At 38.3% G+C, this 19,175-nt stretch overlaps 1 protein-coding gene across 2 annotated transcripts in view; it reads right to left on the reverse strand.

The window, feature by feature from the left end:
* The window catches only part of gabra3 (gamma-aminobutyric acid type A receptor subunit alpha3), a 90,071-nt gene that overhangs the window by 37,237 nt on the left and 33,659 nt on the right, over positions 1–19,175 (reverse strand). For both annotated transcript variants that reach the window (XM_044042343.1, XM_044042342.1), the window contains exons 4-5: positions 9,651–9,772; positions 5,542–5,609 (exon numbers count right to left, since the gene is read on the reverse strand). In XM_044042343.1, the coding sequence (XP_043898278.1) occupies positions 5,542–5,609; positions 9,651–9,772 (190 nt within the window). The remainder of the gene's footprint in view (positions 1–5,541; positions 5,610–9,650; positions 9,773–19,175) is intronic.

Genomic DNA, 19,175 nt, shown 5'->3' on the forward strand with positions numbered 1-19,175 from the left:
ACTGATCCACCATCATTAAGTATCCATTAACCTCTGCTCTTTATAGCATTGAATTGTTGGTAACTCATTACAACTCAATTACACAAAGTGAATTGAGCATCAGGTATAAACCTCACATATCCCAACCAATATTTATTAAGTTCTGAGACTCTTTGGACCTCATGTCCCCTCAAACACTAAATTATCATGATCTCCAAGATGAAGGCAGCTCCTCTTTGTAAACGTTTAATTCAAAACACAAGCCTTAAATACATTTTCCCGTGTCTTCTCACAGCTCCAAGGTAACTAATGCCAAAAATTAACATTTATAATCCTCACGTTCATTTTCACATGATGTTAAGTGTTTATGTCTTCCCGTGTGTGAGCGAGATACTAAAACCAGCAGGGGTGATCTGAAGCTCAGTTTCCTGCTTTGCATTCAAAGCAGCTGTATCCATAGAGTGGTATATTAGTTTGAGATGAAGCACTATCAATTTAAATCTTATTAAAGAGTTAATGAGGTTCTTTACATAACTTATTAAAGGAATCCAGGGGGAAACAACTAGCTTTGACAAAATAACAAGGAGTACACAGGGTTTTTTTTTTTTTTTAATCTTACCAGGATGCAACTAATGCTCCTCTTTTTACTTAAATGTAACAGCTGCTCCAAATTAGTCTGCTAAACTCTGATGAACTAACTCCAAAAAAAAGAAGTTTTCTTTGGTGAATACTTCGAGGACATTTCTTAAAGAGCTTCTTTCCCCCTCTGAAATACCTCCAGGATTTGTGACTTCCTCTCCTTTTAACTGACCTAGAAAAAAAACTTTCATGTTTTTGCTTCCCTGATCCTTTTACTGCAGTGCTCAATACTTTGAGGTTGTCCTACACGACACTCAGTCATCTCATCACATTCTTCCTAAACTAGCTAGCCTGGAAAGTCATGAACCAGAAAACACAATTGCACAACACTGACCTACTGTAGATTTGTCTTCCTTGCTCCGAGTACACGGAACTCCAGACTATATTCAAAGCTCATATATAGTCTTTACCAAAGTCATTTGCCCCGGTCACACAATTACCCAGCCTATAAACCTAGTCCTCCTCTCTGCTCGCTGAATGGAACAGTCCTATTCTCTAAACTCAAACAATAAAAAACAACTAATTACTCTCAGATCTTGCCCTCTCTTTTGAAAATGGGCACCAGTTTCAGCAGGCAGACTACTCATTACTGAAGCCCAGAGTCAAGCTCTAGTTATTTGTTGCAGCTTCCTATCAGCATTTGGTCATTAGACTGCATCATCATTGTTGTCCTCTCATTCCCTCCTCTGCTTAAAGAGCCCCAGAGCGAGTAGTGACGACCTGCCGCCCCAAACAAAAGCTCTTTAAATAAGAGACTCATTGCAGTGTACAGGAAATGAGCAGTGCATCTCTGTAAATGTTAATCTGAATTATGCAAATACATTGTACACGTTTACGTTGTTAGGTGTAAGTGTGACCGATTTTGTATATGCTACTTATTAAGTATGATTTCATAAGAGTATAATCAAAATATTTCGTACTGTGTTGCCATGGTTGTACAATGAAGCGCTGGGCTCATGTCGAGCGTTTGTCCTTGTACTTCTTCTATGGTAAGAATGCCTCGTATGCTCCGCGTCCAGACTTATACCGCCACCAGATGGTGAAGTGGGATACTACAGGACCCTGACACGAGTTAACCTATGAAAATATATTACACCTATAAAAATATTACTAATATTATAAAAATATAAACACAAGTACACAATTTAGGGTTGAATGATGTGGATAAAATATCCACTCGCAATAATTGCAACAGACATTGCAAGTATGAACTGATTCACAATATCATCTTTCAAAGTAAAGCTTCAATATTTACTGTATTAAGAATTAAAAACAAGACGGAGCGATGCCATTTTTTAAAAACGACAACATTCTAAAAGCAAAGCATGTAGGAAGATTTACTAGCATTCATTTCAAATTGCTATTTTGATTTGAAAGCCAGTAATTGTTCAGTCCGACTACACTGCATATATTTAGAGAGAGGAAATGGCAAGGAGCCTATCTGCAGTGTATGTATGAATATACAGTAGCGCAAGGCAATATACTGTATTATAGCCTGAGGTCAGACTGATCTAACATCAAATATAAAATACAATGAAATAATAATAAGAATGTTGATGCTCAGTTTGCACATCTGGGAAAAAAACAAGACCTTGGTATTTTACAGTATATATGAGGCTTTGAATTATGGTAATTTTGGTTAATGTGTGGTTTAGGCAATAACTGGTTATGGTTAAGGTTCGGGATAGGGCTTTGTTTTGGCTGTTTAAATGAATGCAGGTCACTGCAGTGTCCGAGGAAGAGTAGCTGTGCAAACCACTCCGTCGCATCTGACAGGACATAGACACAGCACTTGTTGTGGCCCCGCTAACTGTGGCTTCGATCAAAACACCAACACGAGTGTGCTTCTTTGGCCTGCCCAGCTGTCACTTTTGCCGCAGTCTGTCGTCTGTGCCGTTTGCCACTGATTCATGATGTTGCCAAGTGGAGAATGTGAAGAGAATAAAAGATTGGGGCGAGAATTGAGCCCTGCGAGACCCCAAAGGTGATATCTGCCTGCGAGAGATAAAGCACTGTCTATTGTGATAAAGAAAGAGAGCAAACACTCTCCTCCCTCACAGAGCAAATCCAGCACACTTTGGTCACTTGACCGTAGCATTCCAGATCAATTATAAAACACTCCAAATAATTTGGCCATCCATTTTGATGATCGACTAATCAGCTTGAGTACGTTTTCAAGTTGTCAGCATCTTAAATGTGAATATGTTCCGTTTTCTTTGTTCCTCTGTGACAGTAAAGTCAAAAGCTTTGGTTTGTGGACAAGAAATCATCGAAATTCAGATATTTGTTAAAACTTGGGTGGTACAGTTAAAATCCTAACCTTTAAAAAAAAAAAACCTTAAAGTTCAAAATATGCAGCCGAAATGTGCATCAGACTGAATGCAGTGTGGCCATGAGGAGATTATTTGAATGAATAATACATCACTTAATATTTGTTCAACCTTTTCGGATGAAGTGACAGCCCTTTCTCCATCTTCTAATATTTACGGATGGAAGAAATTAATAGATTAAGTGAGAATGGAATGATTGGCCAATTTGATTCTGATAATGAATGTTATATGTGGCAACATCTCAAACCCAAGTCCATGATTTTGTTTGTTACAAATTACAATGACAGTATTACAATAGAAGGAGGGCGATTTGTCTCAATAACCACAACACAAACTACAAAATATACAGATTTCAATTTCACAATATATGGCTTTGAGGGGGGAAAGAGTTTAAAACAGTGATTTGTAAAGATGAGCTTTTGTAGAGTTTTGACAGTCTGAAAAGAAGCTGCTTCAAAGAAGCTGATGCTAAAAATGAAAAGAGAACCCCCTGGTGAGACGATAAAAAACTCAACTCGGCTCTCTAAAAAAACAACAATCTTGTTTTGTCATACGGGTTGACAGCCGGCTCCAAACTGAGCCACAGAAACTACCGGGTGCTCAAGGCAGTCAATTAGAGCTGCATGATCAAGTACGTCAAACACTGCATACGGTCTCAAGACGAAGCGCGAACCATCTCCTGCAATAGATGTTTAAAAGCAGTCATTCACGGCATGTGATTGCATTTTTACCAGAAAAGTAGTAAAAAAAAATAATAACACTCATTTAGGACACCTACATTATTGCAGCAGCAAAAGGACCATTTCACCATTTAGTTAATCAGCTATTTTACTTTACTTTACTTTCCACCAAAAATATTAATAATTATGTGAACAACATTGCCTATTTTATTTATTTATATATATGTATACACATATATATATACACACACACACACACATATATACACATATATACTGTACATATGCACAAATATATACACATACACATATACATATATACATACACATATACATATATACATACATATATATATATATATATATATATATATATATATATATATATATATATATATATATATACTTAGAATTTAGTTTAGAGTTAAAGGCCGGTCAAGCAGAATGTTACGAGCATTACAATTGAGAAAACATGCTGCTGGTAGCCAGATAACAGTGGATAAAAAAGAAAAAAATAATCTGAGAAGCAGCACTGGCAGTATTGTGCACAACACAAGTGTGCAGGAGGAACATTATCTGTACAGGTAGAACATCTTATCCACGGAGCAGCATACACTCGGAACATTGCTTTGAAATAAGTGTCCCTCAGATTGGGATAGTGGAAAAATAACTATGAGGAGGAAAGTGGAAAGCAGGGACTTCTGCTTTGGTGAGTTGTTGGGTTATTACAGCGTCACTTTGAAAACAATTATCTCATGCATCTCAGATATATTGGTTTGCTTTTATAATCGTCTTCAAACAACTGTCTGTTACTGATATTGACTTTAAAATTATACTGAATTCAATGTTGCCATGCTCTGACTTCATTTATTTTGCCCTAATAAACACTGATGGGATGCTCAAATAAAACATGTATCTGTTGCGGAAACTGTGCGGAAACTTGAATCTGAACAAAGTTTTAAAATGACAGTGGCGATTGGTGACTCATAGGTGCGCAATTACAAGGTTTATTACAGTGCCGGATCAGGATTTGGAAGATGTGTGTGCACCACATGAGATATGGGTGCCCCCTCTCGCTGAAAAGCTGGCTGCAAGTCAGGACATGTGACCTTTTTTTATAAAACATATGTAAAAAATTATATATTAAAAAATATGCCATCTTAAATCTATGTCTTAAAATGATGTTAGCTGTTTATCTAACCATGAGACAGTTTTCTGACGAGAAAGTTTGTGTTGGAAACACAGGATGAGCCACGTGGTTGGTGTAGTGGTTAGTACTCTTGCCTTTGCAGCAAGAAGAACCAGGTTCACGACCCGGTCGGAACAAGGGCCTTTCTGCATTGAGTTTGCATGTTCTCCCCGTGTGTGCATGGGTTTTCTTCGGGTTCCTCCCAGAGTCCAAAGACATGCATGCAATATGGGGATTAGGCGAATTGGACACTCTAAATTGACCATAGGTGTGAGAGTGAATGACTTGTTTGTCTTTATATGTGGCCCCGCGATGACTTTCGATCTGTCCAGGGTGTGACCCTGCCTATCGCCCTGTCAGCTGAGATTGGCACAGCACCCCCCGCGACCCTCATGAGGAGGACAAAGTGGTAGAAAATGGATGGATGGAAACACAGCAGCAGCTGGTTCACTGCTGCCTCTTTGGTAAATTTGTGTCACTGAGGTAAATCTGAACCAAGGATTTCAAACACTAAGGTCACAAAATAACACTTTTTGAGTCAGCAGTGGGTGAACAACCTCTGTTTGCCATGATTTAAAATCACTGATTTTCTCTTTAGGACTTGGGAGTGAGTCATTTTCAAAGCAGAACATTTTTATTGCGATCATAAATGCTGTCTAATAGCAAGCAAAAGACATATTCATAAGGTACGTGGAGAGAGAAAAAAATTTAATAAAATACTCACCATGTCTGTATCTGACACTGGCCCAAAACTCGTCACATAGATGTTCGTCTTCACCTCTGTCACGCTCTCTGAGGGAAAAAAACAAAATGGAGACATCACAGTGGAGTCTGTTTACAAAACGCTTTGCGCTGACTTCACGTCTGTCTTCGTTAAGCTGATTGTTTGTGTACGTGTTGGTGAAGTTTGCCCAATGGCATTTCACTAAGCTGCTTCACACGGAAATTCAGCTGTAATCGAGGGTGAGAGGATTTTCTTTCAAACTGAAGGTTTAGGTAATTTGTTACTTGTGGAAGGATTAGCACCTGGATTCTTATGTTGTGTCATCCACAGATTGCCGGTACAGGTGCCATAGGCTTCATCCATAATACAAGGTTTTATTTGAAAACAGCATTTTCAGAGGAAAATCATCTCTTAGAAGTTATCTGTGTCCATGTTAACACACATGTAACTGGTAGTGTCACACTATAAAGAAACACATGTGTTGGACTACGACCAATGTGGATGACTCCCAGAGAGTTGTTTTCAACCTCAGTTCAGGGGTAAATTATTCCTGGATTTGCTTTAGAAAGCCTTTTGTCGAGTACAAGCACAATTTGTGCACCTAATCCTATTTCTGTCCACTACAGCATAGAATCAGCTTTAGGCCACGCTTGTGTGTGTTTGTGTGTATGTGTGTGTGTGTGTGTATCTTTGGAGAGGAGACATCCCTTTTGACCCCAAAAAATAATTTTGGTTGTACTGCCCCAGAAACATTTAACTGTCCCTGAGGGGTAATAAACTGCAGCAGCACAAGTCAGTGTGTCTATTTTTGACTCGACTAATAGGCACACTGTGTTGTTGTTACACAACTTTATACATGAGTTATAATCATTTATGTTCTATATATTCCTTTTAATTATAATTACATGTATCGTTGGACTTTAGAAGCTCATCAGTGATGTTTGTGGTGCTGTGATGGACAGATATGATTCTCGATACCCTTAATAAAGATCAAACAAGAAAGTAATAATAAGATTTTTTAAATTATATAAATAAGTAGAGGTGAAATGAATGATAGGGTTTTAATATAGCTTTAGAGAAGAGCATGATATGAGAGTGGTGACGAGTTATATTTTGCCCTCCTCCGTGTGGCCTGAATCAGCTCCTCTGGGGCAAATGTGTAAAATAGGCTTTTGTGCTGTTGGTGAGACAAATAGCTGCTCCCAGTGGCGCAACAACTAGAGAGTGATGAGGCTTTTCTCCGAAAGTGAACAGATCGTCGACTAACTCTGTCCCAGATCTCGGCGACCACCCACAGGTGAAGTCTCCAATCCTCTGGCAAAGGGCCCCCCTGAGACGGAAGATCCACTTCCACATTAATCATTCCCGCGGCACAAATAGTGCTCGCAAATACGTGATTATCACAACGCCATAGTCAGCAGTTTGCATGGCAGGCTTAGGTGCGGGGAGCGGAATGAGTTGCCCCATTCCTGGTCACAACACAGGCAGCAGAGCGTAGGGCAGAGCGAATAGATGGTTCTGGAAAATAAAACTAAATGGTCCTTTACAGCTTTCGATCCCATCTGAGACCTGAGACCACATGATTGGTTCAGGCTCGGAATGTGGGAGGTGGCCATCCAGAAGAAGACTTCAGACACACAGGATCCCTTGACTTTGAGCTCACTGGCCATGATGGTCCCCAGCAGATATAGAGGCCACTCACATGCAGTGTATTATCTGTAAACAATTACATTGCTTTAAATGGAGATGCTGGTCATAAAACACTACCTGTCCAGTGCGGGAATGTCACCAGGCAGGATGAGAAGTAAACGTAAAAAAGAAAGAGTTTTGATGTATAGAACTGTCCGTGATGGTCCAAATGCTCATTTCCATAGTAACACAGTGTTTTAAGACCAGGAGTAATAAAGAGCAAGGGCGTACCTTTTTCTTTCTATGAAAATAAACGAGTAATAAGCTCTTAAAAGTCTGACAAGGCATTGAGTCCATATTTTCTTTAAACTTTCCCCCTTGACATTTTCCAAAACAGTTTCTCAAGCTGTTCAAACATCCTGAGGGTACTCTTCACTTAAACTCTGAGACACCCGAACACAGCATCCACACCTCATCCACGGAAACAGAAACTTGAATGTGGCACGAACCTATTACACAACGGTTTGAATGTAACAGACATTTTGTTTATAGTTATAATATAGGCGCTACAGTTTTAGATTCAAAACGGCATTATCTGTAAATTTGGCGACCCCACAAAGCAGTGTGATGTTGCTGCTCTCATGGGAGCTCAGCTCCCACGTAACTCAAGCTATATAATCTGCACAGTTATAACCGGCTTTCCTTATGTATATATTTTAAAATAAGATCCAAGTGCAACACTAAAAAAAGACCTATGGTGTGGCTGCTCGAAAAAGCTGACCTCATCATCACCACATCATGACTCTGAGACAAGACAGGTGCCAACCTCACCATCGCTAACCCTTCAACAGGTGAACAAATACATAACATGTCATGAACACCTTTAGTCTTATTCTTCTCACAGGCTGCTGCCTGAGAATCCTGCAGCTCATCCAGCCTGGTGGCTCTGTGTTCTGGTAGCCATGCTCCTGGCTTTTGCAGCAAGCACCAGAGCAGAAATGACCATTCCAGCTGGCTGTCTGAAGACAGGGGCCTGCCTGCTGGTTTGTTGTCCATGGGGATGAATATTTTCGATGGAATGGCATCAATTAGAAGGTTTTGCACTGACACATGTGCTTATTTGCCACTTGGGCATGGCTGAACAACAACGTCCACCCAGGGGTAGGCAGCTATCCGTTCCAGTGCTGCAGAAAATGACCCGACTTCAGAGTGAGGTTGATTTTATTGTGTTTTCTGTATGAGTCATCAGACTTCTTAATATCCGCTGGAATTAGATACGGCTACAATGAGAAAATGAGGGCGTGATCAATGACAAGAGGTACAAAACTACCAAAGGAACAATCACAGTGCACTACAGTAATGTACAAAAGATGTTTTAGGCTTCCATAGTTTATCGTTATGTAATACGTTCAAAACTGACATCCAGTTATTTCATAAAACATGTGTCAAAACAGTGTCACAAGACAATTCTGCAGTGCTGCAGGAAGTGACAGATCTGAAACGCTTACTGTTCAGATGAGACAACAGGTTTGGTTTGTTGACAACCAATCATCATGTTTTTGGTGTATTTTCTTCCACAATAAATGTCAATTTAGTTGCAGAACTAATCAGCCACACAAATTATGAATCATATCGCAATTGCTATATCTATCAAAGTAAGCAAAACATGATTTTTTTTCCCCCACCATGTAATGTGCAGCTGAAACTCAAAACAAGATGCATCACCACCCTCTCTTGCATCATTTATAACATTTGTGGACTTAAATCATTATTTTTTCATTAGGTTTTTTTCCAAGTCCCTGTAATGCTGAGAAATATAATCAGAAAGCTGTGGATTTAAAGTTAAATGAATGTGAAGTAAGCCATGAGGTAAACTCACTTCTGTTCTTTGAAATGGAAGAAAAACCTACATATGTGATGCATTTTAATTGAGTTTAAGGACCATGTTTCACTCCTGAGAATTCTAAATTGATTCATGGATGGGTGTTCATTTGTGGTGGATTTACTCCGTCCATGAAAAATGACTTGGTGAAATGTCTGCGGATCAGTGCGTGACTAAAAGTTGGTGCTGCAGTAATTAACCAATTATTTAAGTTCATCAACTATTTTGATGATCACATAATAATTTGAGTTTACTAAACACCGGATGACATTTGACTCCATTTTCTGCATTCTATGGATGAAACAACAGATTGATTTAAGGAAAATAATCAGCTATGTAATTATAAATGAAAAAATAATCACTAGTTCCAGTCAAATAAAAAATCTAATAAAAGAACAACACGAGATGCTGCTTGGTCCTGTTATGGTATACTGATTTTAGATTGGCACCATTATAAAGTTAATTTAGTTAATGTAGTTAAATCAAAACATGATACAAGAGGATGTATGTGTGTGTACAGAGTCTAACAGTGCCTGTAGTGTGTTACTATTTTCCTCTGTTGGAGTCTCTGATTTATGGAACACAAACTGTTGCTTACCTCCCAGCCCTGGACGTAGCCTGTTGTCATATCCATCCAGCAGCCTGTCTAGGATTCGGGTGAAAATAGTGATATTGTCTTTACTATCATCAGGCAGCGGCTCTCTGTGTCCAACTACTGCCCTGTAGGGAAGAACATGCAGAGAGGAAGATAGATTTTAAAAGGAAGAAAGCACACAGGGAACACTACAAAAAACAAAAAACACTGATGTATTGTTCTATAAGCGAAGCCCGGACGCAGCCATAGCCTCAGCGAATGGTCGCGTGAAAATGATGTTCGGCTTTGCCACCATTTATATCTACACATTAATTTGACATTAAATTGTCCCTTTGTATTCAAGGTGAACTTAATTTCATCATCCTTCATTTCGAACAGGGCAGGGCCATTTGAGAATCATCAAAGGAGAATGACAATACTCTGTAAATACACTCTAAAATAAAAAGATCTACTGTTTATGATCAGTTTTATATGCTTAAAATACAGTTCTTGCACTTCATTTTATTTCTTTGGCTTTCAACCGTTACAACACAGCATTTCGGGTGCTTTTTTCCATTACTATATTAAAAAGGATATACAGTATATACAGAGGCTATAAAAATGTGCAATATAGGGTGCCTTATATCTTTTTTTTCAGCACAGCCTAGGCAATCTTTTTTCTTCATTTTCACCACCTGAGCAAAAAGTACCCAAAACGTTTAAAATCGGATCGAATTAGTGAAATTTGGAACTACGTCACAGTTCAAAGTCCACTTGGCTCGTTTTCAAATCAACAAAACGTAAAAGAAAAATGGTCTATTTTTGTGGCTTCTGCACAGTTATTGCTACTTTATATCGCTATTAAAAATGAGATTAAAAAATATCATAACTTTGTCTCAACAACAGGTAAGAAGACGAAAAAAAGCAAATTTTTTTAAAGCCTGAAAATGTGACCTATAAACACCCCCCCAGGATGTCCATATAAGGAGTTGTATGTTATTCTCACAGAACTTTTCCAAGGGTGCACCTGCAGCACAGATTCATGCCGTGTGAGCAATAAGGGTGATATTTATATTTGAATGAATGAAATTGCCTATACATATGATCAATAACTGACTTTTTAAAAATGAAATTTTGCCGATTTCATGTGTTTTTTTAATCAATATACATAATATTTAGCATCCATTCATCCATTTTCGACTGCTTTTTTTTCTACCAGCTGACATAGGGCCGAAACTCTCACCATGGGCATGTTTTTGGACACGTGGGAGGAAACCAGAGAACCCAGAGAACACCCGTACACGCACACAGGGAGAACATGCAAACTCCACACAGATCGACCAGGACTGGGACGCGAACCAGCAACCTTCATGCTGCGAGGCAACAGTAGTAATAATACTTGTGTATTTCACAGATGTATTCAACATGTTGTCAATGCAACAGCCTTTCAAACCAGAAAAAGTCATCATAAATACCTTATCACGATATGACGACCTCCAAAATCTAAGACGAAAACATCCACACATACATGTGACAATTCGAATCAGTCTAACATGTCTTACATTGTCCATTTTCTTGTGGTACATAATATTTGAATGCATGTTTTCCAGTGTCAGTGTTGACATATTGGTTTGTAAAAGTCAGATAATCTTGTAATCTTCTGCTCGTCCAGAACGAATAATAATCTGTAGTTTAGAAGACGTCAGCTGACTGACAGCAACTGCCACCTAACCTTTTTATACTGTGCAGTCTCCGGTTATAAATCTTAAGGCAGCGTCTTATTCTGCATCGAGAGGCTTAAGATTGGAGGCCGAGTAATGCGTATACTGTAAATGATTTCACCTCGTACAGAACATGGAAGAGACTGGCTGCAGGTCTTTCTGCAGTTTTGGAGGGACACGCTATTCTGAAAATAAGTTATGGACAAATCATTTCAATTAGGGCTGCACAATGGTAGGGAAAACGTGTGATTTGCAGTAATGTTCATTATTGCAGTGTCCAAATGACTTGTGAACAAATAGGAAAACAGGATACATGAGAAAAGAACGCAAACAAAATGTAGGTCAAATATAGGATACTTGACAGTATACAGTGTGTTAATTGTAAATTAGCGCAGTGCTGTTTTTTTTTTATATATATATATATATATATATATATATATGTATATAAAAAAAAATATATATATATGGTTTTAATGTCCTTTACTTTGGTTTCACTGATTATGCAGATCCAGACAGTAAGCAGCTTATGCAGACACTGGAAAGAAATTAAATCCACTATTTCCATTTCAACATCATTGCTTCAATGGGAAAATAAATATATTAATGTTCTCCTTAAAATATTTCCTGCTCAAATGTTAATATGGTGTATAATTATATTTAATATTATTTACTATTTATAAAGTATATGTGTGAGAAGGTATCAGGTCTGACTTCTCGCCTCTGTTTAATATTTCTCCCACAGTAAAGATCTAATGCCAGTGATCAACCTTGGGCTTAAATCAATATTTAGATAATGACTGCCTGGTTGTGTTTGCTTTGCTCTATTTTTCTAAACAGACTGGAGCCACAATAATAAACAAACATCATGAAAATAAGTTCTTTCCCAAATAGGGAATACTGCTTGGTTTTGGTAGAGAATACATCATATGCTATAAGTCACTGGTTATTAATTAACTTGGCCCCCAATCCCCTGCAGTACAATATGGTGGGGGAGATGATGAAAAGGCCACTATAGTGTAGGTGGAACGCTGATGAGTTAATGAGTACTGTCTTTAATTAAACTAGAATCCTCATGGGAAACTGACCTATTAAATCCAAGTAATCCCTCCCAACCACCACTCCATGCACTGATGCACCAGCACAGGCTGCTTTATGCTGCTTGATATAAAGGATGGTGTTTAAGACATTTAGGGCTTTAAGTGTGGCCCCCAATTTTACTTAAATTTTGATTACAGAGAAGCCTGCACTCCCTGCAGCCACTGCATGAGACCACATGTCTCTTACTTAAGCTACTGTATATGTGACTTCTTTGTCCTTTAATGTCAACTCATTACTTAAGACAATTCGTTTACATTCCTAAACATCTGCATATGAGATCGGTCAGTTTTTTGTGTGTGGTACGGTTGTACGAGGGACTGACATTATCAATGCCGACTTTGCAGAGGGCATCGCCGTTTCCATGGACCCACCTGGGAGCCATACTCATTCTCACTGATAATATGGCTGCCAGCGGGGACAGAAGGTAAAAACAACTTTTAACTGAGGGCTCACATAATAAAATCAACTCCTGCTCATATTAAGAATGTGTTTACTGCTTTATCAAACTGTTTTAGCCTTTTTTCTGACTAGAAACTGAAGTTTATAAACCGCTCACTTTCCTGCACCAAACTCTATAGAGCAAATATTTGATTTTAGCTTGTGGGCACACAGAAGCTGCCTGTTTACTGCTGCCTTGTTTGGCAAGTTTGTGTCACCTGGGTTAATCCAAACAAAGGATTCCAAACACTGAAGTTGCAAGATAACATATTTGAACTCACTAATGGAGGCAGCAGTGCATTATCAGCCCCTGTGTGCCATGATGTAACAGTACTGATTTTATCAATGGTGTTTGGTGTGAGTGATTTACTCATTGTCCCAGGCTGACACAAGCAGCTTTTTTTGAACAAGAGCCTCATTGTTTTGTGTTATTTGTGTTGGTGCTTGTTACATGGGCTTTACATAACAAATTAATATCAATCTGTTAAACTAGTTGAGGAAAGTGTGAAGAGAGCACAAACCTGATTTTCTAGGAGACCTGGCAGCCATTAGTTATGTGAAGGTCACGTTCAATATGCAACGTATGCACATCATCATTTTTTAGATATTTGGGCAGGTATTCTAAGGTAAGATGGGCATATGTGAGCTATAAATAAAAATCAATCAAGCCTCCATACTCCCTCATGTTCCAGAGATTGCTTCCCCTGTGCTGAAATAGTTCCCATGGTTTACAATATAATAAAGCAGGACATGAAGATTTATGATACACATTCAAAAAGCAAGTTAAAACACAGGTTTTTTCTAAACTGACTTTTTTTTTCTTTTTTTTTTTTAATATGCGAAGTTCCAATACCCTAAAGATTTTCATGGCTGATAGGTTTATGGAGTTTTTTTTTTTGTTTTTGTTTCTGCAATATCCAATCAGTAATCACTGTTTGGTTAAGCAACATACAGATTTACATGGATGGGAGATCAAAGCTTGAGACGGTTATTTGATTCTGATTCACTTTTTTATGTAATTTATTGAAATCCTCACATCTGGATAACCATCAATAATGAATGCAGTCTTTCGAAAACCCGGTGTGGCAGTCGTGCTGCAGCAGCAGCAGCAGCAAGTTAAGTGAGTTATGTTGTGGCCTGATTATTTCTACCATTAAGGGAGCAGAATATTTTAGACTTTCTTGTGTTTGAAATGGCTGGTTTTGGCATCAGCACACTAGGTTATGAAAGGTTTGAGTACAAAAGCTTTTGTAACAGGGATGGACATTTCTCAAAAATGCTATTTGAATATTCAATGGTATTATTTGTGAAATGGCCTAAACTCTATTACATGAGAGCTAGTGAAAGCAATGCAGGGTTCACAGTATGTTGAGCAAACTGCAGTGGCTAACCAAAAGCATTTAAAGACCCTGGTAAGAAGCCGGCTTCAAGATGCATTCAAGAAATCTCTTAAATTTCATCCCTTCTGCACATGAAGTCCACTAACTAAATACATGCTGATGCTGCAATCTTGTGACTATAGATGCACCACAAATTAGGCAGTCATTGGAGTGGAAATATCTGTTTTAATAAATGCAACAATTGATAAAAATAATTTTTATTTATTTATATGTAGAATGGTCACAGTAACTGATCGACCTTTGTATAACCAAGTCCTAATTAGCAACCACTAACCTCTAACTAGGCAAGTCAGTTAACAGGTACACTGATCTATGGTAAGTGATTCTGTCCAAATGAAAGAAAAAGAAAAACATAGTGGTTGTGTTTCATATCATAAAGCAGAGGTCTCAAACTTGCGGTCCACGGGCCACATGTGGCACAACTTTTGTGTTATTATTACAATTGTTCTTATGATATTTACTTAATTCTTGTCAACTGTATCATTCCATATCATAAAAAAAAAACTTTTAATTTGAAATTCTCTCATAAACCCTAAATGACACATGTTGTTTCACTAAGCACAAGCAGTAAATATAGAAGTTCAAATGTGTAGTTCTACCTCTACAGTAGGCTGTGATGTCTGTATTGGACAAGAAAAAGTAGTATTGAGCCATCCCTCAATAAGTGTTTCAGAAACAAATAACACACCAACAGGAATGATGTAATGCGGTGCTAATCTGTGTAATTGCAAATGACAACAGCCTCACTCTCTATTACTATTTTCTTCTCTGACTCTGCGGTAAAACTGTGTTATGTTTCTGCTAATCCAGAAAACAACATCCTCCTGCATCTGCTGCTTCACATTAAAGGCATTCAACTGGTTAAAACCCGGGTTTATTGTGAAGAAACCACAGGAAATGCGAGATCATTAATGAAAAAAATGCAGATTGTAAGAGTATTTGCTCCAATATTGAACTGCACTTGCCTGTTACCAAGGGGACTGTGGGCGTTTTAAAAATGAACTGAAATGAAACCCTGACGATTAGAATGCAAAGAAGAATGTCCTAATGATTAGACACATGATGTCTGATATTTGAGGCTTATTATCTTCAAAGTGCAGTCAACTGACTCAGAGCCTTTTTAACACCCAGCTCACAATTTACACCTTATTGAATAAGGCACAGTTTGCTATATTCTGCGTGTCTAATAGGAAACTCACTGTATAATTAACGATCTGACAAAGAACGTGCTAGAATATAACAATGGAATAAATACTGAAAAGAAACAACACAATTCTGGCTTCTTAAAAAACTGACAGGCATGTGCGGCAGCTCAGGAACACAGAAAATAACCAAACACAAAAAGCTCTGTGAGTGGGACTCACTTCCATTGGTAATATCTCACTTAACATGAATCATATATCAAACAAAAAGGCTTCCCTGCCTATACTGGTGGAAATTCAAAAATTAATGAGAAACCTTTTGTCCCTGTAAGACACCGTTCTGACTTTACTCTCACTAAAACATCCACTTCAGAAAAACAAAGTAGTTATCTACCAAGTCACACACACACACACACACACACACATATCCATACAAACACACACTCCTGGATCAGCCAGCTGATTAAACTCACCGATGAGAATTGAATGAGGAATCATTTTTGTGTAAACGTGTCATCCGCTTGTATCGCTTTGTCTCTTTCATTATTCATTGTCTCAATACAGCTGTTTTAAATACCCAAATAGAGACATAAGAAGGCTTAGAACAGTGGTTGAATTCATTCTGAACTAGTCGCACATAAGGAATTATAAACATTAAATGGAAACAGGCTCTGTGTTGAAATTGATAATGTCCAAAGTTGGTCTGAATTTCGCCTCAAGGATGGAAAAAGCAGACAAAGATGAGGGGTTGTGTCCGTGTAAACACTGAGAATGCCATTTAATTGAGATTTCCATAAAAAAAATTTTAATCTGGTCATATATATATACATATACACACATATATATACATACACATACACACACATATATATATGTATATACATATACATATATATATAGGCATTTTTGTGTGTGGGTTGTATGAGGTACTGATACATAATCAGCACTGACAGCACTGTGCATACCCTCAGTTCACCCTCTGCACCAGAAACCAGTTTGCATCACTGAAGTTTATGAGATGTTACTGCTTTGTCTCACTGTTAGCGTCGAAGTCTGTGTCGCTTTGTAAACTGCTCACTCTGCTCCACCAAAGTCCATCGAGAAAAATCAGCGATTTTACATCGCAGCACACAGTCGTAGCTGAGCCACTGCTACCTCTGTCAGTCAGTTAAAATGTGTTACTCTGTGACTTTGGTGTTTGAAATTCTTTGTTTGGATTTACATAAGTGACACAAACATATCAAATGAGGTAGCAGTAGACTCTAGCTCCCGTGTCCCTCAGAAGCTAAAAATGCAGATTTTCTCTAAAGGAATCTGATGAAGGAATGAAAGGGCTGTGAGATAAAGTATACTGTAGACTTAAGTGGTGTTTATTTTATGAAGTAAACTTTATGTCGAGTGGCTAAAATCTTTTTTTTCCCCTCATGTCTGTGCTGGCAGCCACATTCTCATTGAGAGTTAGTTTAAATCTCAATTTGGTTCTCAGCGCAGCACAGTGAGCACTGACTATGTGTTAGTACTTAATGCAACCACTTTCCAAGAAAACCTGGACTATCACTTAAATAACAAATGTCCTAACCTATAGCTGTTTATTGCTGCTGCAAAAAGTTTTGGCTGTGTACTTCCATACAAACAATTGCTATTCTGAGAGTAAAGCAAGGGCTCACACTGCCAATATGGCAACAGGTATTGGCTGGGTTATAAGCTCAGCAATCTACATTATGGAGGGACCACTCGCACAGTTAAATGCTTGAAGGGCCTCTTCTTTGTCACATGAAACAAATGAAGTGAACGAGATAGCCAGTAGATATTTTGGCAGGCAACATTTTTACTGTTATACATTTGAGACAACACTTTCCTGTGTGCAGCAAGAATGTTCTTTAACAAAAAACTGACCATCTGACAAGTCTGACATTTTCCAAAAGTACCAAAATTAACCAGTCATGCTTCACTGGGTATTGCACAAAAAACCTGAGGCTGGTTGGAACAAAAAGTGAAATTGTTTTTTTTGTTGGTGTGTAATGTTAAATGTCAATGAAGTAGTCATTTGACATTTTACGTTTCACGTTTAAAGTGTCTTTCAGATGTGTGCTCTGAATTATGTCCATGTGCTATGTACATGCATGCTTATGAGTCAGTTTTGAGCCACTGTCACATGTAAATTTTCATTTTGGGATAAAAAGGAAACCAATTAGAAGGGTAACATATGAATGGATGGGAGAAATATTAAAAGTTCAGCTTTTTTTAAGTGTGGTTGTATGAGGTACTGAGACATAGGTGTACACAACATGTAGCATAATATTGAACACAACAACAATGGCTGGCTGCTGTTTGCTGGCATTTTCTTTTTTTCTTCTTTTTTATTTTTATTTTTCCTCTTCTTAGTGGTGGAGCACTATTTAAATTTGCCTCAAGTTCAAAGGGCAAATAGCTCTGGGCTGACCTTACTGTACCATATTATTTTGGTACCGCAAAGGAAAGGGTGCCAAAAAAATGTAAAGGTTGGGTACTATTCCAAATGAAAACACAAAACAATACATACCGTACTGTATCAAACTGAAGCATTCCACTTGATGGAAACACGGCTATAGTCAATGTCGGCTGAGATGTGAGAGTCCCCTGCTGGCACCCTGTGCTTTTCTTGAAAACATAGTTGCCAGTGGGGTCTCAAGGAAAAACTGATTGTAGCCACTTAAATGTGATTTATAGAAGAAATGTATTATATTAAGACACAAAATGGCCAGGATGTGATTTTGATGTTACATTACATACTGCTTTACTGATACAATTCTGCAGCCAGTATATTCCCAAAACTTTAATTTGCGAGCTGCAAACATGTTTATGTGTTGGTTTTTGTTCCAACCACTGCAACACACCTCTATATAGGGATGCCAGCAGAGCAAACAGCTAGCGGCTAAGCGTCGGTACCCTTCTCAAAAACGCCTCGACCAGAGGAGAAGAAAAGTGGAGCTGTGTTAAATTATACAACTGTATTCATTGCTTAGTCCCATTTTTTATATGAACTGGATATGCAATTATCTTTGCTTGGAATTAGTTAAAGTTGAGAGGCAGAGAAGAGATTGAAAAATATGATAATGATATTCAAACATGCAAATGTCTACCATTTTTAGCACACACCAGTCAAAAGCATTATTTATCAAAGCAAATACCTGTGTTTTCTATGCCTTTATAGTCCACTTCTATTGTGAAAGTATTTCATGATGTTGAAGTATGGTTAAAGACTTTGCGAGCTGGTGGGAACAAAATGTGTGTGGGTTGAGCCCGCTGAGTTAGTGGAATGGGCAAATGCTGAGTGAGTGGGCTGGCTCTAGTCCAGGGTTAGTGCTCTGAACCAGTCTGACAGGTGAAGGATTACAGGGCTGGCCAGGGAGGAAATATAGTGGTGGGATCTCAGGGCAAAATGGACGCCTGCTGCCAACCAGGAGGTGAGGAGTGAGTGTGAAAGCTGAAGGCGAGGGAGCAGTAATGAGAGCTGCCCATGTGGGACTGTGAAAGGAGGGTGCATCATGATTTATTTTATCCTGTTGTCGCTGTAAGTTGAATATGTAAAGCAGTTTGAAAATGTTTAGGAAAATCTGCTTTGTACACGTGGCAGAATATGCATTTCATTATCAGCTAAAGAAAAGAGCTGAGTCATGGAAAGAGGAGGCACAGAAAAGCTTGACTGATACCCAAAAAACACAACAAAAAAGGGTTTTAATGAGTTTTTCATCAGTGGGAATACGTTTA

Source organism: Solea senegalensis, linkage group LG13, assembly GCF_019176455.1.
Source record: "Solea senegalensis isolate Sse05_10M linkage group LG13, IFAPA_SoseM_1, whole genome shotgun sequence".
NCBI lineage: Eukaryota > Metazoa > Chordata > Actinopteri > Pleuronectiformes > Soleidae > Solea > Solea senegalensis.